The sequence below is a fragment of the Ptychodera flava genome, chromosome 4, assembly GCF_041260155.1.
Source record: "Ptychodera flava strain L36383 chromosome 4, AS_Pfla_20210202, whole genome shotgun sequence".
NCBI classification, from domain to species: domain Eukaryota; kingdom Metazoa; phylum Hemichordata; class Enteropneusta; family Ptychoderidae; genus Ptychodera; species Ptychodera flava.
In genome coordinates, this window is record NC_091931.1 from 15703523 (window position 1) to 15728360 (window position 24838).

At 40.4% G+C, this 24838-nt stretch overlaps 2 protein-coding genes across 2 annotated transcripts; one reads left to right on the plus strand and one right to left on the minus strand.

Moving 5' to 3' along the window:
* Nucleotides 1–5803: 5803 nt before the first annotated feature.
* Nucleotides 5804–6814, plus strand: LOC139132087 (melatonin receptor type 1B-like). The gene has a single exon (XM_070698478.1). The coding sequence runs from the start codon at nucleotides 5804–5806 to the stop codon at nucleotides 6812–6814; it is 1011 nt and encodes a 336-aa protein (XP_070554579.1).
* Nucleotides 6815–15534: 8720 nt separating this feature from the next.
* On the minus strand, nucleotides 15535–17586 carry LOC139132088 (E3 ubiquitin-protein ligase TRIM71-like). Its single transcript, XM_070698479.1, has one exon. The coding sequence runs from the start codon at nucleotides 17584–17586 to the stop codon at nucleotides 15535–15537; it is 2052 nt and encodes a 683-aa protein (XP_070554580.1).
* Nucleotides 17587–24838: the final 7252 nt, after the last annotated feature.

A 24838-nucleotide genomic window follows, 5' to 3' on the forward strand; every position in this document is an offset into this window, starting at 1 on the left:
CCGCAATCAGCCATTAATTGATTTATACACGGTGTAGTATGTTTTTACTTGTTTCTTTCTTGTCTTAGTTTATATTTGTTTTCATTGTTTATTTTTTGTCTTGTTAGATTTTCTTTTTTTTTCTTTGCCATTTTTATCGATTATCTTTTCTTTATGAAACGAACCTGTAATAGAGACAACAGGTTGGTTCGTAAATAAATAAATAAATAAATAAAACTTCACTCGCTATATTCATTTGCTATCGTTCGTGTAAGTATGTCGTGAACTGGTCAAAATCTCGTGGTATACCCATTGCTAAGGTGGTTTATTACTGGACGGTTACTAGTCTCGTTATATAACGAGACATTACTGGAAAGACGTGCCGGTAGATTTGCATGTAATCTATGACTGCCGACGTAACCTGTGTGCGTCAGTGTGACAATATAAGATGACGATTTGCCTGGCATTTACAGCTGTAGCCATGGCAACTGTAACTAAGACGATTACCCTGTCCGATTGTCATTGACAATGGTCTTTTTTTCCATCACTGATTGTACAACTCCATCAGCTTGAGCTGTACCGTAAAGCACTGTAAAAACTGGTGAACAATTCACGCGACGGTTACCTGAGATATTGAAGTAAGGAGACAAAGTGAATCGCGACAAGCAGGAGATTCCAAAATTTGACACTAAATCCTCTCGACTGAATTAAGTGTCCGTGGTCTTAAAGTGTGCAAGGCTTCCCGTCAGTGGCTACGCAACATTGCTATGACTACGGACATTATCTCATGACTGTCATGATCTGACTTAAGTAATATTGAACTTCATAAAAACAACAAAACCTTGATTTCAAACTTTGAGCACAAGACTTGTTTGGGCCCAAGGCATCCACGACAAAGATTTTGCCTGACGTGGTTATTTTGTGAAGCGGTAAGAAATTGCGTTCGAAACCGTGAATCAAAGTGTCGAAATGCTCGGCAAAATAGAGATCGTGCCAATAACAAACTTTTGAGGCACTTTTCTTCGCATCACTAGATACCTAACTCTTGATACTTTTGTGAAAAAATTGCCTTAACACAGCAAGCAATTAAGTGTGACATCTGTCTTAGCTGGCGCTATTCATAAAGTACTGCCGAAACCCCTGTCCCGGTACAGAAGGTCAAATACATGCAATGTCTCTTCAGCTGATACACTGTGTGGCGTGTGATTTTTTTCACGAAGTGCCAAATTTGGAGACAAGTTGCTAATTCTTCTTGACCTCCAGTAGTTGTAGCTTTTCGCGTATTTGCCATTATTTTTTTCCAGCGTCACTGTCATTTTGTTGTTGTACACCTAACTTCATGTATGAATGCCAACCAGTTATCATCTTGTCATCACAGCCTGTGTTTTTGTGTGTGTGCAAGATCCAACGTTATTCATAAGTTGTCGGCGACTGAATTTCAGCGTGGACTGGAAATCCATTTGCCCACAATGGCAACGCGTACTGCGAACAATACACCTTGTTTGCAAGGTGAATACTTGGTATTACGACATACTCCGATGAGAAGAGTACGAAGACGTGCTTCATTTGTGGATCACAGTGATGAATATAATTAAAATTACACCCAACAAACTCGATTAGTACTCACGCTTGACTGAAGACCTCTTATAGTAGTGGAGTAAAATCGTTAATAAATATATATATATATATATATATATATATATATATATATATATATATGTATATATATTCGTTTCAAAATCGGTAACAATTTCAGTTTTAAATATGTTTATTGAGACAAAAATGTGTTGCTTGTTTCTGTCTACGGATTTTTAGAAAAGTCTTTGAAAGGTGAGCAATCGGTTATCGGTTATATTCGTTTTTGTTTTGGAATTACTAATAGAATAAAATTCAATCAATTGATTTTATGTGTTCTGATGGAACTCAGTACTTGTACAACTTTTCATTTCATTCACTCGGTTGTAAAATCAAACACAGAGTCAGTGGAATAGCTTTCAAAGGCCAGCTGTATTCCACTTTCGTCAATTATTCAGTATTTTGTTCTGTGTATCAACAGAATATTTTGTTCGTCTCCCTATAGAGCGTTCTACTTTTAAGATCTAGAAACAGATGCTATTGTCCACAATGGAGGCTACTCGAATAAAGGCCACTGTGATATACTTGATGACACCTTTCTTTACAATTGTTGAATGGGAATCTGTACCAAAAATTCCAAGAAAAATCTAACAATTTATTCAAAGAGACAGAATAATGTGCCTTCTGAAGGCGTGTATTATGTACAGCCTCCACTTTCCGCGTTGAATCTTTAGGGCGTAAAAAGTAAAATCACAAACAAAATTCTTGTTTTTTTATCAGTGTCCAAGTTTTCAAAGAAAACTAGTTTTGTTCAAAAGAAAATTCACTGCCGCCGGCCATTATCATTTCAGATGGAATAAGTTCGTCTTCCGTTGTGCGTGTTCCCTTTAACGGGTAAAATATTTTCATTTTATACTAACTGGTGTTGTGTAAATTATTCCATAAGTTAAAACTCTCTATTCGACAACGTTCCCTTTGGTGGTACATGTATTACTTTTTGCACTGAAATTGAAAATGCTGTACAGTTTTCCTCTACTTCTTCTGGAGTACGTTGACGTCGCGCACAGCTGCAGTTTTGATCGAAAATGTGACTTTATTCCTCGCACTCTACAGAGAACGCACTTGCACGGAACCGATTGCAGGTATCAGGTGCACGCCATTTTGGATTCGTGACGACGCTGAAAATTACGCGTGACAGCAAACTTTCCCCCAACTTGGCTGGAAAGGGGAAAAGGGGATTGGAATTTGAAGTACGGCGGGTCGGGTTTAAGAAAAAACACAATTTTTTATCTAACCGAGCGAACTAAGTTCAGTGTCGATGTCCCTCTGGGCGCCATAGAGGTCTCAATAGCGTGGTTTCATATGGCCACAGGGATCTGCACGCTATATAGTTTCTTTGCCGGCGCCTCGTTGAAAAGCGTTGAAGTTTTATATCCGGCCCTCCTGAAAGTGAATGCAACAAAGCCATTCAAACATTAGCTAAAAGTAAAACATGTAAAGGAAAACCCCAATATGTCTTTCTTCCCCAAATGGCCGTAGTCCACTCACAACGTGCTTGCATCGCACGAGTATACTTTCCTACATTCTGGAGCCCAAAGCTACGGGGGAATGTTTGAATGAGGTCCAGTTTATGTGTGAAGTCACGATCCGATTCCGCTTTGCGGAATTCGATAACTATTGCACCGTGGTAAGGATCACGCCTGACCTATTCAAAATGACAAGGTCTTTACACGCCAGGGTAAATCTCTTAGAGTTACCCAATTCCACAGACAGATATACGACATTAGTTAAGTTTCCTATGACACTGTCAGAAAAGGGAGAATGTATCTTGCGTTTCCCCAGTTACGGAAATGTACGTGAACAACAGTTATACTGTTTATGATACCTTCACTATCTAACAAAGTAATTAAAGTTTCATTTGCCTTGCTAAAAAACTATGACGCAATATTAAAGAGATACAGTCGGACCCTTAAGACCAATGTAAACACTATATCCAAGGTATGATGGTGTTTGATGAAAGTTAAAACATGTCTGTCATAATCTACATCGTATAATTTAAATGTTGCAGCTATGATGATGAGGTGCATCTCGAATATCATTGTTTGTGAACAAGAAACTCGCACAGGCGCAGTTCCGACGACGGTTTCCCTTTAAGTATTAACCCTGGTAGCACTGCTTAATGGTACAACATCCAATATCGTTATAACAAATGAATTCAAGTGCAGAAGCGGCATGCCGGCAGTAAACTTGAACGATGTACATCACACACATACATGTACAGGCTGGCAGTATTGAGAGTTGAACTCTTTTCATTTTGACATGATTTTATGAGCAGAACAAGGGACTGTATTAAACTGTATTATGAATGGAAAGTGCATAACAAATTACATTATCGCATGAAACTTTTTTTTGCAAAATCAGTAAAAGAAGTCACCCAGGATGTTTACGGGAAGTCAGAGTCAATCACCCCGGTAAGATATCTTCATTTAAAACAAAGAAATCCGCCATTCCGTTTTTCTTTTCACCTTTTCCTAACATTATATAAGTTAGAGAATCTGATCACGTATGACCAAGATTAATGTCAACGGGGAGCAGCAATCTTTCTTTGCGTGTGAACGCGAAGAGCAGCTACTTCGTGAAGATGAAATCAACTTGAGACATCGTCTTGTGAGACATAAAGAATGCCGAGTAAGTTCCCAATGAAGGATTCTTTGCCAGTGGGAGTAAGGTACCTCCGGGAAAGCGTGACCGTGTTACCATTGAAGGTGAATCTTAATTTGTCACGTCATTAAAATATATATTCAGACAAACTTTTTACCCAGTACAGTTCTTCGCCTGTATGCCGCTTACGGTTTGCACTCGCTTTGAATTCTGCCCAACTTCGGGTGTTTCAACGGTGTTTCTTCGGGCACAGACCGTGAACCCCGGGGCTCCGCCGACCTAGCCAAAGCTTGCGGACCGGACAATGGAAAGTCGCGGATGGCAGTTGATTCCTTTCATATCATCTCATTTCGGGGAGGACGATATACGACGATATATGTAAGGTTAAAATAGAGTTAACACAGAGGATGGCGACTGCTTTGATAACTTACACTGTTAGTTCTAAGACACGGTAAGTGTTATACTTGCTTACCAAACTCGTATTCTCAGGATGAGTATTACCGATTTGTCTTGACTCCCAGAGCCACTGTCTCACCTCTTCAGGGAATTCATCGGTTTGGTCTGCCCGACTGTGGCTTTTACTTCTCATAGAACTTACGGAACTTCGGAAAATGTGTCTGTTGCCAGGGCTACAGAAAGACGCACACAAATGAATAATGTTGTGACTGGGAATATGTTTACATTAACAAGAGACACAAACTTTATAGTGATAATGCCCGTCACACTCGGGAAGAAATGTAATAAAGGGACAAAGTCGGCCATTTTTCATGAACTTTGTTTGATATGAGATACTACTTATATTGTTTGACATGTTGAAAGATAATGAATGGGTGACCATGCATATATCCGACCCCTGTTTCAGACAAATTAAATGAAACCATCGCGAAAATGAATTAATGGTCATGACCATTAATTCATTTTCGCACTGGTTTCGCTTACCGTGTCTAAAACCGGGGTCGAATATATGCATGGTCACCCATTCATTTAGTATCTTTCAACATGTCAAACAGTATAAGTAGTATCTCATATCAAACAAAATTCATGAAAAATGGTCGACTTTGTCTCTGTAATTGCTGCTGTCATGCATTTTCCAGGGCCTGCCAACATCAGAAATGACACTGTCCAAATAGCCACATGCGATGAGTTTAAATTGTTTCCATTCTTCAATACCGTTTATCTTTTACTGCTTCAAATGAACTTAGAGAGAAAGGGGTTCTTCCGGAGTTGTGAAGCCACCGTTACATGAAATTGAAATCACATCTTAAAGGAAGCGTGTTTTCTACTGCTTCTCAGTAAACACTTGAAATGTTTCTTGATTGGCCGTGTACTGAGCATCACTTTCTGTAATGCGCATGCGGCTGTTACTAGTTACCCGGAATTTGAAGCCGGTGACTTCAACAGAAAACAATATTTTGACAGCAACAAGCGATTACTCGTTTTCAAGATACACTCGTTTTTTACCAAAAAAACGCTGCGCTGCATCGAAATAGTGACCTTCTCTTCGAAACTTCTGTTTCGCATAAATCAACAGGGCTAATTATATCGGTGTTGTCAAGTGTAATCCGACAAACTTTATCTGATGAGCAATATGAATTCGACTGCCGATGTGTACGAGCTGACAGCAGCGGTGATCGCAGAGGCGTTGTCCTTGTCAGTGATATCCTCTGTCGGGATCGTGGGAAACATTCTCGTCCTTCTGTCGTCCTATTTCTACTCCGGCAGACTCACCAAGTATGCTCTGTCTGTTTTCATAGTGAACCTGGGCATTGCTGATCTCTCGCTGACCATGTTCTACGAGCCGTTGATAGTGGGTGCCGTTCTGATCGACGCATGGCCTTTCGGTCTCCGCTTCTGTGAGATCAGCGCCACCGTCATCTTGATCTGTTCCTATGCGTCGATCAACTTCCTCGCTGTGATCGCCGTGCACAACTACGTGTTGATCATGAAGAACTCCCAATTATACGCCAAGATCTTCACCAAGAAAGCGTGTGCACTGATTTCCCTGTTCGGTTGGGTGTTTGCTATCTTGTGCAGCCTGAATATGGTAGTCAATCAGAATCGACTGCAGTACAGCCCGGAGTACCATCAGTGCCGCATCGACTTCACTAAAATTCCCGTGGTTGAGATGGTGCCTCTGACGTTGTGCGGATTCACGTTGCCGTGCACCATCATCGCTTTCTGCTACTGCTCGATCTACATCACCGTCAAGAGATCGCGCCGGCGTGTTGCCGCTCCCGCTTTCGCCATCTCCACGGACATGGCCGTCGAACAGGCGAGGCAAGTTCGCAGAAGGAAAGAAAACGTCAAGCTGGCGTTCAGCATGTTTCTTGTCGTAGCTGCGTTTGTCATCTGCTTCTTGCCGTTTCAAACAGTCTACTTGCTCACACTGTTCGGCATAGAGCTCCCTTACTTCGTCAGTCGCTCGGCGGATTTCATCAACACTCTAAACTATTCGATAAACCCGATCATATACGCGTGGAGAAACGACCAGTACCGGGTGGCTTTTAAGAAAATACTACTTGGACGGTGCTTCTCACGAAGGAACATGAACAACAAGTGGGCCGTTAAACCCAGCACGGGAATAACTCCAGTCTCATAAACTGTCAATGTTACACCAGGTATTATTGAACTCCTCAAACGCACAGTGTGTAGATTCAAAAACTCGTACCCGTTGCAAACATTTTAAGAGGTCCAAACTCATCACTGGCGCGTTTGGTGTATAAGTCCGGATCTGTGTTGTGTTTGCTGTTTTCGATTATGGTTTTTTGTAGAATTTTCTTCCCATTTCAAAACGACTGGTGCCTTATTTGAATAGCAATGTGTTTTTTCCTGTGAGCACTTGCACATGTACTCATACTCTCATTATGAAACTATTTCACTCCTGGTCTAGATTCCCAAATATATTCTACTGTAAAATACGTAAGCAAGCGAGAAATGTATTAAAATGAAAGTAACGATCTAGAAATTATCTTGTGTTTTGTAGTCAAGCCATGCATACGCATTAATTAACCATTCTGTCCAAACGACATATGTTCACTTAGCAGGACATGAAATATTCACGACTTTAGCAGACGGCATGATATCATGCTCATATTGAATAGACTTGCCAACAGCATCCCTTTTGGATTAACCCGTAACCTTCATAGTAACTCTTTTGAGATTTGGAAATTCGACCGAAGAGTATTAACCCTCATTCCCCAGCGTTTCGATCGTCGTATCATTTCGTGAACACGTGACGGCGCCGGTCAACCACTTTCTTCTAATACCGTGCCCACATGTTTTGAAAGAGTCTGTTAAATAGCGAACTCGTGGTTGAGATTTACATGTAAACACCGTGATACAACCGCATGCCTAATTTATACGTCATAATCTTGACTGTTGACATTGTTAAAAGATTTCTTCTGTGATTGGTTGTTTTTTGCTGTGTGTCCATTTCTCAGTTGAAGTAAAGAAATATGTCGTTTTCATTTCGATTCAAATAAAGATGACAGGTCCGGTTTTTTCCTGCTAAACTTTCCCGGCCAATGATACCTTTTGTCCATGATGTATGTGCAGATGAAATAGATGGATGGATGGATGGATGGATGGATGGATGGATGGATGAATGGATGGATGGATGGGTGGGTGGGTTGGTGGATGAATGGATGGGTGGGTGGGTGGGTGGGTGGGTGGATGGATAGTTAGATAGAGGTAGTTGGGATTGATGCGGGGAGGTAGGAAGGCATGCAGATTCGTCGGAGGGTACTAGGTGTACAAGTAGGTAAGTTGCTAAGTGTTAGGCCGGTGGGATAGATATTACATCGCTGGGTATGGGGTGGGTAATTACATCGCCAGGTACGGGGTTTGCATTACTGTCGCTGGGTATGGGGTATAGGTATTACATCGCTGGGTATGGGGTAGGAGAACTGGAAGGTAGGTATAAGATGCTACTAACGTTGATAGGTGACGATGTCGGTGGAAAAACAAACGTTATCAGTCGTACGAGCGAACAAATCAATTTATTACATGTAAGTTACGGAAAACGCTGTAAGTCCGTTGAATCGAAGCTCCCGTGCGATTTAGCTCTTCCTAGCGAATTATGTCTTGTTAGCGCAAGGGGTCATGGCTTGTCCCGATTGTAGAAAAAACTTATTCATGACCTCCCAACTCATATTGCGTGATGTACATGTAATAGCTTGCCGATTTTGTGCTTTTAGTTTGCGACAAATTTGCCTGTTTTGTTTGATCTGTTGTGGTACTCTGTAGCTGAGTAAGTTTTGTTATCGTGTCATAGATTTTTCTATTATTTGAAATGGTCACTGCCTTTATTTAAAATTTCCGACAAAATCTGCAAAGATGGATTTTGTCTAAACCATTTCAGATCTTTTGGCCCTTTTGTGTAAACATTTCATTGATAATTTCTGCAATACTCTCGGCTTCAAGTGATGTGTGCTATAGAACTTGGATATGCTACTATTATATACTTTTGTTGATAAATCACGTTCAAGAGATGTTGTTCAACCTCGTTTGCTTTCCTGCTACGGCTTTTGGACACAATTACCTGCATGGCACCGACAACTTGTTCCTGAGCGCGATTGATGAAAAGAGACAGCTGACATCGTACCGTGTATCGATGTTGATATCCCAGTGGACAGTACAGTTACATGTGACGGATAACGTGACAGGACCATCGCTTCAACGGTTAATGTGTGTCTCGACTATGGCAAATCTTGTAAGGCCTGCAATACGCAGGGATTATTATGTTCGTTCAAACTGATCTAATTTTCCTTTCAATACTAAGTCCTCTTCTTATTTTTTGGTGCAGTAGGCTTAACATATATGTACTGTATGACCTATAATGTCGGTCAGTGTTGGGTCCGTTAATGAGAGACTTGTAAAATCATCCTTGACGAGCACGGGTAAGTAGGTTTTAAAACGGAACATGGTTTTTTTTTTACTCTGAGCTTTTCTTAAAACATCTGTTAAAATTTGAACGAAATTACAGATTGGACAATGTTTGGTTTTAAACTTGAGTTACAGTATACGACCGTCAAGAATCCACGCCCGGTCATTGTTGGATATCTTCCGTGCAATCAATCTATTGGTTGGCCTCGAGTTAATATGGAGTCGCTCAAACATTTTTCAAGCCATATACAATTGATGATGAACTGATTCGCTTTTCTATGACGTCACATGGTCGACGACGAGCTATTGCGCGTCTGGACGCCTTGGCTCATAGTTTTTTGTGGTCATTACAAATCTCAAATTACAAATCACCAAAATCGCCTTTCCCATAGACATAACAAATCTCCCTCGGACGTTGACGGCGTTGTTAATAACGCCGCCGATCCTTGTCAACAGCAGTTAGGGGCGGCACCATCATGAACTTGGTGTCAATGTCGTGCACGCAATGAGCTTGCTCTCGGTCGTTGATTTTGTAAATCAAGCATACAGTAAATTCGCTTCAGGACTCAGATATATTATCTCTTTGATTTTTAGATATTTCTGGAGTAAAGAAAGCGCCTTATCTTTTCCGATTACACGTTTGTGTTCGATGCATTCGCTCCGCTCACATGATTGTTCACGTGTATAGTTCACACGCACATTAACGCAATGGGGAAAGCTTTGATTAACTCAAGGTTCGACAATCAGATTTGGAGGGGAAGCCAGAATGCCGGCGTGCATTTTTTGCACTTTCCAAAAGTTGACAATTTTTAAGCAAGTATGGCGACGTGCATACTTTCTCCTTTCCGGAAAGGATTTCCACGCTTTCCAGCCGGTTGTCGTATGGACAAATTTTGTTTCACAAAAGCAGAACCTCCATTTAAAAAAAGAAAATTTGTTGCTTTGTAGAATGTTATTTTTTTATAGACTCTCTCAAATAGAATACTGCATTTTGTACGCGATGCGTAGCGTCTGCTAAGCTGATTACGATGTTGTTCGACATATTTTAGAGAGAAGAGGAAGAGATATTTGTTTCCTGGGATAAAATAATAAAAACAATACCAAACGTTACAGCCACCGCTCCTTTCGTAACGGAGCTTTAAGATGCCAAAGATGGAACGCTTGGAGAAGCCGAGCCTTGTAATGCATATGCTACTAGGCTAAACTGTTGACAAAATCACGCGTGTCACTTTCGTACACATATTTCTGTATCTTTGTTTCCACAATACACGGACGGTGTGTCCCTGTAAGAAACGAATGAAAACTTCAAGACCGCATCAACTTTTTTCATAACTCAAGATTGTTAAGAGATGTCTCAAGATTGTTCAGAAACGCCCTTGTTCTTATTCAAGACGAGCTTCACATTTACGAGTTTGCACTCACAGCGATGTTTGGCGCAGGGACTTTGAAATATGGACATACTAAGAAAGGCCATCAAAGGTGCATGGGGCAATTTAAACCATAGAAAGTCAGCATGCAGTCGGTAATTGAATCTCAAAGGGGTAACTTCACACGTGAATCTCCTATTTGAAACTGTTATATTAGTTGAACGTAATCCGGAACATTCTGGCACAAACAACGATGAGAAGCTTTAGGTACTTACTGTATTAATGTATATGCCGGTTGAAAGATGCCCCGGTATGTGATCAAAATTGCATTTTCGTTATCAAAAGGATCCCTGCTTGATATTTTTCTTGATGTCATCGACAATGTCATCGGTAATGGGTTAAGTCCGTAGGCGCGAACGATATCAAAGAGCCTAGGCTCTCGGCTGCGAAAATGTGTTCGAAAATTAGGGGGATGTCACGTTTTTCGCCATTTCGTATGTTTGCCGAGAGTGTTCTGTGTACTCGTGATGCTGGTGTGATTTTCTGCTTAAAGGTGTTGCAGTGTAATTTTATTGTATTAACTACCATGCAATATTGCCAGTCACAAATGCTATTCTAATATTCTCATTTTAGCAACTTTCACTTCGGTTCAAGAAGAGAAGCCATATTGTAAACAGTACTCACAAAGTGGTGTCGCTATGCCATGCATGAATTCAATACAAAATGGTCAGATTGTCTCTTTCCATAGCCGAGAATATAGTGAGCCCAGAATCTTTTAACGAGGACATGATTTTGTAACAGTTACTTCATTTCTCGATCACAAGTCTATTTGTGTCTGAATAACCTTGAAAGCCTCCCCCTCAAGTATTTTTACAAATGTATTTCAAGATGGATATCACGATACTTCAATCTTAATCAGACCCTGCTTTTCTGACGCTGTGGTGAGTGAGCCGCGAAGTGGAAGGCGTATTTCAGTGTGGTGGACTTACTTTTTCGCTTCATTTCGTTGTTTACACATGCCTCCCTGAATCAACTCACTAATAAAGAAATCTATATTATTTGTGGTTTTGATTGTCCCCCGTCCTGCTGGACTTGCAAATCTGAAACAGACTGATTACAGTCGATAAAGACAACTCTCTTCTTCTTTTTTAAATCGCGTTGGCAATTTCAGAAACGGGTATCAGACGCAAGTACACAACGTTTTAGAGCTGGTCTGTATGAAATAATCTTATTCCGTAACTGATTTCTAAGGGTTTTCCAGTCAAATTTATTTATTTACTTATTTACTAGTTATCTATTTACTTGCTTACTGATTTATTTATTTATTTATTTATTTATTTATTTATTTATTTATTGCACATTAAAGGATTACCCATTTACGGGCTCAAATCGAGTTAGAATTACCCTAGAAGGCTTTAATCTCCGAAGGGATCCTAATTTTATACAGTCAACAGTATTCGCCTCCGTTCAGGGTCAATTCGGAAACAAACGTCCACTTGTGTTGTTTCCTGTAGTTATGGTCACTGCGTAAACGACTGGTAATGATGGGATATCTGGTGGCGGCGCTCTAACCTGGCTTAACAGCCCCACTCGCTGAAACTGCGTTTTGACAATATCTACAATTAATGTAAGGGACTGGATACAAATCACAGAGGGGAGGGCTTATGTTTTGGGGAGGTTGATCGCCATTTTTCGTGCAAAAATTTTTGAACTCGAGAAAGCCATGAAAATTTGCACATGCATTTTGGGAAGGGTCGCCATTTTTTGCGCAACTACATGTAGAAGACGGTTTCATTTTGATCATAATCAAAATAATGGCCTCCAATTCGAGAATTTCAAGACTTTTGATTTAGGAGTTTCACCCCAAAGTGTCAAATAGCAATACATTGGTGTGTATGTGGCAATTTATCAACAAATCCCCCCTCCGAAAATAAACCACCTAGTGATATATGGGAAAACTATGAATAATCGTCAGAAATTTGATTTTGGAATTTCACCGAAAATATTGATTCACTTTGCATAGCAGCCTATTTGAGAACTGCGACCGCTTTTTACCAATACAACATAACTATATCTATGAATTTATGTAGATGTTCGGCAATTGATAAAAAACGTAAATGACCAGAATAGGTTGCTGGAAGCGTGTATATGTTTACAAGAAATTTGATTTTTGGCTATATCTATGCCATTATAGACATTTGACAATCGATAAAAATGTTAATTGACGTAAATGAAGTAGAAAGGCAAATTTATTGCACATTTCAATATCTCAAAATTTTCCCCGTAAGAGAGGGGACAACCCGCTTTGTAGCCTCCCGCGTGTTCTCCCCGTACCTTCAAATTCTGTCCTGTCAGGTATCTCAGTGAAAACTCTTTCATGATACCCACCAAAAGCAAACATATGATTGGACACTGGTTATAGCGTGAGCTTTTATATCTATATTTAATTGCGACTTTGAATTTCATTTTGTTGGGTTCACCTTTTTCAACCGTCATGCATCAGATAACCGATGATAATCTAGAAGGGTACACCAGGATTTGAAGGTTACTATTGCTGTATTTTGTAAATTTTACAAACACATGTATCGATATTTAACTTTTTCTAAGGGGTGTCAGTCAAAATTTCTGAGTTAGAGACGGGGTACTCAAATTCATTATGGTTGGCAGGGGGTAGCCCGAAATTTAAGAGTTTCCGATGAAATTCCACCGGGACCATCCCCCGGCCGTAAATAACGGCTGCTCCCTAAGGCAGATATCTCATCAAAATGCACGCACTGGGGTCTCCAGCAACCTTTTCCAACTTTCTGCACGTTATGATTGTCAGGGTGCTTATACACAGCTATGTCCACCCTGTTGAATTGCCCATCTCTGGTAGTACAATAACTAGTAAATTAAAGACAACATTATTTTAAGGTTCAAGAGCTGTAATATTTCAGTATGTATTTACTTTCTAAATAACATGTACAGGTTCTTATCCTTCTCCCTAAAGTAGTAGTATCGCGAAATACAATCGGCCTAAGGGACACAACGCACGGTGTAAAAACATGAAATGTTTATCGTCGACAAATGAATTCTACGCAGGACGACGATCCGCTCGTCAACAATTACACTGGACATTGAACGCATCCAGGCTACTGAGCTGTTGAACACCCCGGACATATTCCGGTATGATTTTCAGGGTAGAACAAGAAGCTGTATTTTACAAACAAAACAAATATGGTGAAAATTGTACATATACATAAACAGTTGACGGAGTGAGTTTAAATGGTGGTGCGCAAAATACGGATAACAAGCGACCTAGCGGCCGATTTAGACCCGCTGTGTAATGCAGAGAATTACTATCTTTGACGTGTTGATGAAGAAGGAACCTGGATACCAAATTTCAAAGCTATCAGACCAGTACTTTTTGAAGAACACATTTTTTGACCATAAATGGTAAAAATTACCCAAAAATACAAAATTGCAGATTTCCTCATAATTCAATGTATCACATTTAGTTCATCTGTAGGAACCGGTATACCAAATTTCAAATCTATCAGACAAGTCGTTGTTAAGAAACCGGCAAAAATTGCCCCTAAATATACAATAGTAGATTTCATCATAATTTGAATATATCACATTTTGCCCCTATGAATCTGTATACCAAATATTGAAAGGTGTCAGACAAATCTAACTCGTCACCCTAAGTAAACTGCATGTCACATTTCAAAGCATTCGGACATGCGGTTTCAGAGAAGATCTTTACCAAAAATAGCAAAAAATGGCCCAAAAACAGAAATATGCAAATTTCACCATAATTTTAACAAACTTAAGTGTGATCACCCAAGTGAACTCCATATCAAATTTAAAAGCAATCGGACTTGCGGTTTCAGAGGAGAAGGCAATTGTTAACTGACGACGGACGGACGAGACGACTAAAGACAACCTATTTGATAAGCTCCGCGTCGCTGACAGCGGAGCTAAAAAATACTGAAGGCGTTCCTACGATACTTTTCAAAAACTTTTTCTGTACCATTCGGTTGAAACTCGTCAGTCCAACAAGACAAACAGATCGTTCGTAAAAAGTGTCACTCACCATTTATGAGTTTTGATATCAAGATATATATCTCATATTAATATGGAAATATAGATGTCCTCGTGGGAAATTACAGTGCTCGATGCTAAAGCAGAACGTTATAAATAATAACACAAATTACTTCAAGTAAAAAGTAATGATATTTGTTACTTAAGTTTCATGCATCCTGCAATCTTCAGAAAGAAGTGAAAAGATTCTTAGCTCGACACTCTCATTTATATGTTCTCATTTATATCAATGAAAGTGTCGAGCTAAGAATCCTTGTCTGTCTGAAGATTGCAGGATGCATGAAACTTAAGTAAGTATCATTGCTTTGTACTTGAAGTAATTTGTGTCATTATCTATCTCATATTAATATAGTCGTCTCAAGTGTGCTCGTCTGTGATGTAAAATATGTTATTAGGTAATCACATTCGGTAAAGTGTTATTTAAAGGTATACTGTCACCTGTTCCAATTTTGGCACAGTTATCATGGAAAGAGAAAAATCTAACCAATCGCAGATTTTAAGTGGGTAGCCGCTTTCTAAAAACAGCGCCCTCATATGGGCATTTTGAATACCAAGGAACTCCCCTTTGACCATATATGGGCATATTTAGATTACAGGTGACTGTATACCTTTAAATACCGGGTTAGTATTTCATATTGGGTTAGCTCCATTTTTACGCATTGGCGTGATCCAGTCTTGCTTTCTGCAGAAGAAGATTGCAGAATTCAATCGTAAGCTTAGTAGGACAGCAATATATTTCCTGGGACGATACTATGACAATTTACAAAGTAGAAAATTCAAATGATCAGACCATTGATTATTGTTGATTATTTCAGACATAATTTGAAGAGAAGTTCCGGTAGCTGGTTTAATTTCGTTAAGTGTTAACATTTGCTATATGAGTGACAGTGTACTCGCGTGTTTCATTTTCAGTCAATTTCGTGTCTGCCGCACAGTGCATTCTCTAACAGGTGGCCATTCGGTTTTCATTCGCTGTACGATTGTGCTACTGGCAGAACACCGAAATTCGGTGACTTTCTTGTTCGGAAACAATCACTTTCCCGTGTGGTTTGTCATCGGTTACGCATACGCCTCCCGGCTTCTGTAAGCTACTTTCGTCGCTTTTGAGCATACAGATGTATTTGTAGTCGGCGCTGAATTTTTGGACCCTGTTGTTACCGTAGTCGCACACATACACATTTCCGTCTCGGTCAGTTGCTACACCTTCGGGGCTGTCAAACTTGTGTTGGTGGCTGCCATACGAACCAAACGATTTGAGATATTTACCGTAGGCATCGAACACTTGGATGCGATGGTTTTTAGTGTCGGACACGATGACTTCCCCTTTTGCCGCCACGCAGACGCACGAAGGACTCGAAAAGGACCCGTGACCTTCTCCTTTCCCACCGAAAGACTTGATGTAAGTGTCGTCTGCACTGTAGATGTGTACACGGTGATCGGCATCATCAACCACATACACCTTTCCGTCGATCGGGCTGATGGCGATTCCCATCGCAACTTTCAATTCGTTGCGACCAAAGCACCTGACAAGCTTGAAATTCTCGTCGCAAACGATTACCTGTTGTAAAGCTCCACTATCGGTAATATAAATGAATCCATTCACTGAGACAGCCGCGTGTCTGGGAGTAAATGACGCACCGAAATCACACAGAGAAAAGTCTACTGAATTGAGATACGCCCCCTTCAGTTGGAACAACTTCAACCTCTTGTTTCCACTATCGCAAACAAGAACATCTCTGTTCTTGTACAGCATTACTCCATGGGGTCGCCAGAGTTGTTCGTCCTCCTGCCCCTCAGAGCAGAAATTGTGTGACAACCCTTGGCAAGGAATGACCTTGACGGAACATGGTGAACCTCTCACTGGTGCGTTGTTCACTGACACTGATAGTTGATGAACCCCTTCTGTCGTTCCAAGAATTCCGACCGAATAATCACCCTCTTCTCTCCCTTTCACTTTCGCTTCTTTCGTCTCGCCGTCGGGGGATTTCACTTCCACTCTGACACCTCCTGCCTCTACCTCGCTCGCTCCTTCCTGCTGGAGTGATAGAAATACCTCCTGCCCGACCCTTGGGAACTCTGGCGTGACACACATTTCGTGCCGACTCACTCCTATTTCGCCCAAGCAACCTTTGACAGAGGACACTGGGTGAAGGGTCTGCTCAAACCGCAGGTAGTCGTCTTCGACGGGTCTCTGCTTCGTTTCCAAACGGATGAGACTTTCTGCGTGGGAAAAGACCCCCTTACTCGCTGTGACGACTTCGGAGGGACTTCCATGTTGCATCAACTGCTCCACGAATGCGCGCGTGTCCATCAAATCAATTTCTGCAAGTTCAAGTTCCTTCAGCTGAGCTTTTAGGTTAATAGAGCGATCGTCATACGCTTTTTTTAGTTTCGTCAAAAGTTCCCGCTCGTTTGCGTCCACGTCTTTCCTTATGTTGTCTGCATGGTCTTCGATCTTCTTTTTCTCAGAATCGGACCTTTGTTCAAGCTTCCTTGCCATTTCATGTGCCATAACTACACTTTCGCTGGCTTCTTTTTCCTTCTGGGCCAACTTTTTGGACAGCTCGGCAAATTGAGTTTTGATTTGAGTGGACGCTTCTTCCATTGGTCGGTACGTGTGCTGCGGTTGTGGGTGATCGGTAAGCAAGCATTCACTGCAAACGGGAACAGCGCACTCATCGCAGTAAAACTTTAGTTTGATTTCGGTGTGCCGGCTACACAAACTTGGCGACAGAAGGGACGCTGGGTCTTCGTGTTTCGTTTTGCGATACTCCTCAAGGGCCAGCAACCGGTGAGAATTAGTACATGGCAGATTTTCGTGAGGGACTGCACAGGTGTCGCAGAGTTCAGTGCGACACTCCACACAGTATTTTGCGGTTTCGGTTCGTGCGCAACCGCCGCATAGCTGGTTTCGTTTTCTCGTTTCCTCGATCAGGTTGTTGATAACAGTATTGAGCGGAAAGCCTGCGATGTCGCCGCCGGGCACTAGATGTTGCCTACGGCAAAGCGGACAACGTACTGCTCCCTCTTCCACCATTTTGACAAGACACCGATCACAAAAGCTGTGTAGACATGGCAGTGTTCTTGCGTCACAATATTGCTCTGAGCAAGCGCCGCAATGGAGAGAAATCTCGCCAGACTCACCGTGATTTGGAACGCCTCGCTCACTCGCCATGTTTCTCTGCTGACTACAGACCGAACCTTCTAGTTACAAAAATATGTATCATTAAGTGGACCATTAGATCTTGGGAGGGGGGGTGGTCACAATGAAATTGTGAAAATTTTTTTTTTACCATTGTAAATTTCTGAAATTTTTTTTTTCCAATTGAGATTAGCTGTGCAAATTTTTTTTTTAAAGTAAATTTTCAGATTTATAATTTTTTTTTCGTTCGTCGCTGTCTGAAGATAAAGAGGGCAAACATGTGGTGCCAAGCACCACACGCGGCCACGCAAGCGGTCACTGGGAAGAGGTCAGGAGAGGGGTGTCCCCCTGCTGCTGTTGGAGGTTTTGAAAAATAGAGATTAAAATGGTGTTATTTGGTGGCACTTGGGGAGTATTTTTGCGGGGGGAGGTCAGGAGGGGGTGTCCCCCCTCCTGCCGTTGGAGCTTTTGAAAAGTAGAGATTAAAATGGTGTTATTTGGTGGCACTTGGGGAGTATTTTTGCGGGGGGTGGTCAGGAGGGGGTGTCCCCCTCCTGCCGTTGGAGCTTTTGAAAAGTGGAGATTAAAATGGTGTTATTTGGTGGCACTTGGGGAGTATTTTTGTGGGGGGTGGTCAGGAGGGGGTGTCCCCATCCTGCCGTTGGAGCTTTTGAAAAATAGAGATTAAAATGGTGTTATTTGGTGGCACTTGGGGAGTATTTTTGCCGGGGGAGGTCAGGAGGGGGTGTCCCCCCTCCTGCTGTTGGAGCTTTTGGAAAATAGAGATTAAAATGGTGTTATTTGGTGGCACTTGGGGAGTATTTTTGTGGGGGGTGGTCAGGAGGGGGTGTCCCCCTCCTGCCGTTGAGCTTTTGAAAAGAGATTAAAATGGTGTTATTTGGTGGCACTTGGGGAGTATTTTTGGGGGGGGAGGCAGGAGGGGGGTGTGGAGGGGGTGTCCCCCCTCCTGCTGTTGGAGCTTTTGAAAAATAGAGATAAAAATGGTGTTATTTGGTGGCACTTTGGGAGCATTTTTTTCGGATTACACATCTTCCTCTGAAACATGGTCTTCTTGCTCCTCAGTAGCTTCATATAGTTTTGAAAATTGACTATTTTGGTTTCCTGGCTTCCCTTTCTACTGCGTGGTGAAATGCCTACATTCACCCCACCAAACATCATGCATATCTCATGATTTACAATTGATTTTGACAAGCTGAGAAGCTAAAATAAGCTAAATAATATAGTGAAATTTGCATATTTGTGTTTTTAGAGCAATTGTTGCCCTTTTTTGATCAAAACATCCATTACTCTGTAGCAGCATGTCCAAATTGATTGGATGTGTATAGATGTGTTGAAATTTCAATATTTGTCTTTTTGAGCAATTTATGCCATTCATGGTCAAAAAATCTGTATTCTCTGAAAGGGCTTGTCCAATTTCTTTGAAACTTGCTACACAAAAACGATTAACCATGCAGATTTATTCAGTATTTCTATCGAGAAACTTTCAAAGTTCAACCCTTTTATGTGTTTTTGTGTTGGGATTTGTTGGATAGATGGCATTCTAGGTAGTGTATTGTTGAATGTTAAAACATGTGTTGCTGTTGTTATTTGAGGCTGTTTTTTGAGAAAAAAAAATTGAAAATGCCTTTTTAAAAGCAAAATAATACATAATGACTTGATATGTTGTTTTATCATTATTGACGTGTTTCTACTTGTTCACCCATTTCTTGCATTCATCATTGCAATAAAATGCTGTGAAAAAATGAAACTGATGTGGCCTGCATCTGTTTACCTTGATCTTAAAAGGCAAATACAACTTTCTGTCTTGACAACCATACCATAGTTTCAATGTTTTACCTAGTGTACCTGCTTGGTTTGTACGCAGGAAACAAGTAGAAAACAGGCTCTATAATTTCATAATTTTCAAGTGATCAGAATACAAAAGTCCTGAAAAGATAAGATAATCACAACTTCCAGTATAAGGGATACAGTCACTCTAAATGTATAAATTAAAATTAAAAATGTGCCGGGAGGATGTATTAAAAATACAGAAAGTTGCTTACTGTCGGTAAAATCTAAAAAAAATTCAAAATTTTAAAGACTTTTGCAGATTTTTTTTTTACGCCTTTGTCTTCTTATTTATTTTTTTTTTATTTTGCAAACTAGTTTGAAGATTTTTTTTTTCCTAACTTTCTGCTCTGAAAATTTTTTTTTTTCTGTTTTTGACCACCCCCCTCCCAAGATCTAATGGTCCGTCCCTAAGTAAACTCTTTCGTTCCCTGTCTCAATGAGTCTGGCTAGATTCGAATACACACTGGAACAAACATTAGATAAGCTAGGGTGACTGAGTGAAAAATGGCGGACAATACTGTACCGTACATGTCCTGTACAAGGAAAACTGTTCCTGGAAAACGATGGATTTTCCTGGAAATCACTCAATCAAGGGGTAAACTACATTTCAAGGGGTTTCAATTATTAAAGTCAGAATAGCTGCGAATTTTATGTATTATTTTCATGATTTTATTTAAACCAAAGTTGGTTCGTGTAAATGTGATATCTGAAGGACATGTGTAGAAGTATCACTGCTCGCTGATTTGGACCATGCCTACGTGTTTTAAAACGTTAATAAACGGGTGCCGCACTCAAAGTACAGGGCCAAAGCGCTGGTGGGAATGTTCAATCACGGTCACTCCACAATGGAGTGACCGTGGTTCAGTGTAACATAACTTAGAACAGGACCATTTGATTACCAGGGGTGTGAGGGATTTTTTGAAACAAACAATTGTCGGCAGGTGAAGGAGAAAAAGCTAGTTTGAACATAGTGGCTCAAGAAAAAATGTCCCAATAAATAGAAGTAGAAAAAAAATTCTCGCCGCGCTTATATTTTCAATATTTGTCAACAAGTCTCATGTTTTTGTCAGAATGTAGGATACTAAAGATTTATTTTTTAAAGATGGATTTACTATGTAAATTCATTGTACACAATATTTTCGTGGCAATGACAGAACCTCGAAAACTTTGTCTTATTTAGGCCTACAGTGAACATTCACACAATCAGCATTCAAATAAAGGGTGACTTTTCACTTGCTCTGTAAATAGTGAAAATTTCAAAACACAAAATAGGATTCGATTAACTAGTTTTAAAAGCAATATTTTGTTCTCTCAATATATTTCTAAAGTTATATTCAGAAAAAACAATTTTTTCCGAAAATTGAAATGTACAACATTTGTACAATTTATGTTTTCGAAAACAAAACATGATCCTGAGGACTCTTAGAAATGAGTTGACTATACACTGACTTGATGGAAAAACAGCCATACAAGCACTGAGTTTGACAACTGCACCATCACTTGTTTCTAAATCCGAGAAAGGGTTACAATCTCCCAGCGTAGTACACTGCGTAGTATACTGCCACCAATCTCCAAAACGTTATTTCCGATCCGCGGCCCCGTATTTTGTGCAATTTGCTAATAGCCTCATCAGTAGGTTCAGTTGGTCATTTTCAAAACAATATAAGGGCCCTGTCACACCTTGCCGATTTAGCCAGCGTACGCCGACGTATCTAAATTTCTCTAAAACACTGGCTTGAACTAACCATGTATTTTTCAATTTGGGCGTTTCATAGCGTTTTCATGATGTACTCTTAGGTTAAAATATGTTTTAGGTACGCTAAACTGTTATCTCCACGCATTTCGACTTACGAGTAACTTACAAGTAACGTTTGTCAACGTGTTCCAACAAGCGCAAGACCTACCTACAACTTATGGCCCACGTATACGGGACGTATCGGCCATACGCTGGCATACGTCGAAAAGTTTTGTGCATGGACAAAATTTTTCGACGACTTCGCCGTACTACTACGACGTATACAAGCGTGCTTCAGCGTGTTCTTAACTTAAACAAAACTTACCCATAACGTATTCGACGTACGCCCGGCGTATTCGCCAATGTTTTTCATACGTTGGCATACGCTGGCTAAATCTGTCGCAACTCTGTTCCAGCTTCACTCTGGGTCTCACCACAGACAAACAGAGAAACAGACTAGCAACGGGTATTGTTCAAGGCGTGAAGCGGTTACGTAACCCATCCATGTTCGCCTCGCCTCAGGTAGCTCTCGCTTCTCTTTTCCGAAGAGTGCCAACCATGCATCCTTTGGTAATCTTCGGATTTTCGCCAATTGTTAAGCGAAAGTATCTTCGGCAAAGTTTGTGTTGTTGTTGTCGTGTGTTGCTGAGCGGAATCGGCGTGCTGGCGAAAACGGGAGTGTTTTGAGCTTCAGGAAAGTGAGTTTTACCATTTAAAAATTTCCTCTCATATTTTTATGAATATGTAATGAGTGTGTTTGAACCAAATTTGAAAGTCTTATATTGATACTGTCTGGTTTTACTCAATAGTTTACGGTCAGTCATACCGTCTTTTACACGTTCGTCAAGGAAGGACATGTTTATGAAACTGCTGGCGTGTTATGTTTTTATTGGCGTGAAGCAGTGTTTCTGCCCTGAGAGCTCACAAAGTAACTATGGTTGCTACGCGATTGGCAGCACGATGCCATCTCGTCGTATTTTTCGCATAATCTCGTGCAATTATCAACCACAAACAAAGTCTCCAAAATGTTTAACACATTTGAAGCTCATTTTAATATGAAGAGGCCATTGTCTACCGAGACGACCATGAAAGAAAAGGCATGCCGCGTTGCTAGTCTGTTTTTCTATTTGTCTGTGGTCTCACTGGGAAGTAGCCCCAAGCTCTCTGTTGCGAACAGTAGTCGTACGTTGTCCAGTCCTTACCAGATATCGGAGGTACCAAGGGACCGTAATACTTGTGTAATTGAAGACGAACAAGCCGGTAGAATTGAGATTGATGGCTTTATTTACTGCACGGGAACTCAGCCATAGTTACAGCTTAAACTCTCTCATCATCGTCTCACTTGAAAGAATGTCATTTCTCATTTATTACAACTTTAAGCTTACTCTCTTACGTAATCTACCTTTACTCAAACGGTAATACACATTGTATTCTATTGACACACCATCTCGTGATACAACGAAATGCTGACTCTTCATGATATGTTGACTCTGCAAACTTACAGTCATTGTCGGCACTTTTATTGCCACCTGGATTGTCACCTTGAAACATCACGCGTTGCATGTGTACAAACGCGCCACTTTCTTAAATTAAAGATGCTGACGTGTAAAATGCTTACGTGGGAGATATTACAGCATAAATCAATATCATAAAACCCTGTTCGTGTCACTCCGGACAAGGTTGAAAATATACGTTCGATGTGAGAAATTTAAGACTGTGACAAATCTTCAAGGTGTGACAGGGCAATAAATAACAAAGAGAGCATAGGATGGACTCTAAATTGATTATGTCGCTCCAAGTTCACATTTTGCACTTTCTATGACATTTTCCTGCGTCATCGTAACCATGGTAAAATAGTTAGTATTATATTTGCCACATCATTCTCCTCCTGAGACTACCCTAAACATCGTGCATGTCCATGTATACCAGTTTCTTTATCAGGAAATACTCCAAAATTACTCATTTAGTAATTAAAGTCAATACACTTGGTATACGTACATATCAAATTGTACCACGTTTTTATAAAATTGTACTATTTTACAATCTATTGTGTTTTTCATTCTTTTCTGCTATTTGTGTATCATTTCATAAGTGCACTAAATGCTTTAGTGCATTTCCTAAAAATTTAGTATCCCCCCTCTTCCTCTCCACAATTTGAGCAGTCTCCCTTGTAGCTTTCACTTTTTTGAGTGACCATCTACGATCCCCAGGTCGTAAATAATGACAACTCTCTTAGGACAATGTTGCAGATGCAGATACTCTGCTCTAAAGATCAATCCGTAGGGGTAAGGCACGTCACTAATAACTCATACAAATTACCTGCCGTAGATGGCGTATTCTTCATCTGTACACAGGTACCAAGAGTTGGAACAAACTGAAAATGACTTGGAAAGAAGATATTCGTACACAGTACGCATTGATATGCGCCTTAATAGCACCGTGAAAAATCACCATATCAAAATGCAAAGGTGCGATGGAAAGTGAATGTCAACAGCAATTTTGATTTTCAGAACGGAATTCAGTGAATAGTGCTGGATTCTGCGAATCGAGGGAACAAATGCATAAAACGAAAATAGTAACATGTAGGATTCTGCGAATCAAGGTGAACAAAGGCATAAAAACGAAAGTAATATCATGTGGTGTACGCAGAAAAGAACAAAAATCATGGAAATAGAAAGAGAAAGATTCAAATCATTTGAAAGGGACATATCAAGTCAAAGACATAGTATGCTTGAGACGATGATGATGCCGTTATTGGTGAAAATGGCAACAGCAAATAAGTACGCAATAGTTATTGAGACACAGCACTATTATTATATCAAGAAGAAGTGTAGGGTCTTCGTGAAAAGCCCTTCCACTATCGTCGCTGTATGAACAAATGGTTTAAATATATGCACATAACCTATTTGGCCTATTTATTTTCAGTTTTGTACAGACTGTGACGGGATATGCTAGGCCAACTCGATATGCTGATCATAAGTTTCAATAACCAACAGAGAAGGAAAGTATTAACAACATAGTCTGTTTTTGTACTGTTCGGTTAAACAAAAATGCAAATAAATGTTTTAAATAAATAAGAATACATATCACAGAGCCTCGTTCCTCTTCTCCTGAGGCAAATATAAAACGTGTTCCTTCCTTGTTGAATCTGGCCCTGTGCAGCGTATTGGAAGCCTGTTGCTTAACTGAATATCATTGACATTATATCTAAAATCATTTGAAAACACAAAATCAGCTACGCGCTTTTGAGCCGCTGCACATTAGCCCTGTCATACATGTCCTCTAGATCACACCTTGCAACCGTCATCAAAAGGTGATAATTTAAGGGACGGAGCATGAGATCTTTGAAGGGACTTGCAAGAATGACAATACGATTACCATGAAAGCATGCCCGAATTTGGCAAATTATTATAATATTTATCCACAATCTCCATCATGATCACACCTCAAAAAAATATAACCGTCCTTCCCTTGGCAGCCAATGGCACAGTGTATGTGACAATGGACAGGGCAACGCAACGCAACGAAAAGTGATATACAGATGTGACTTTATTCAATTCG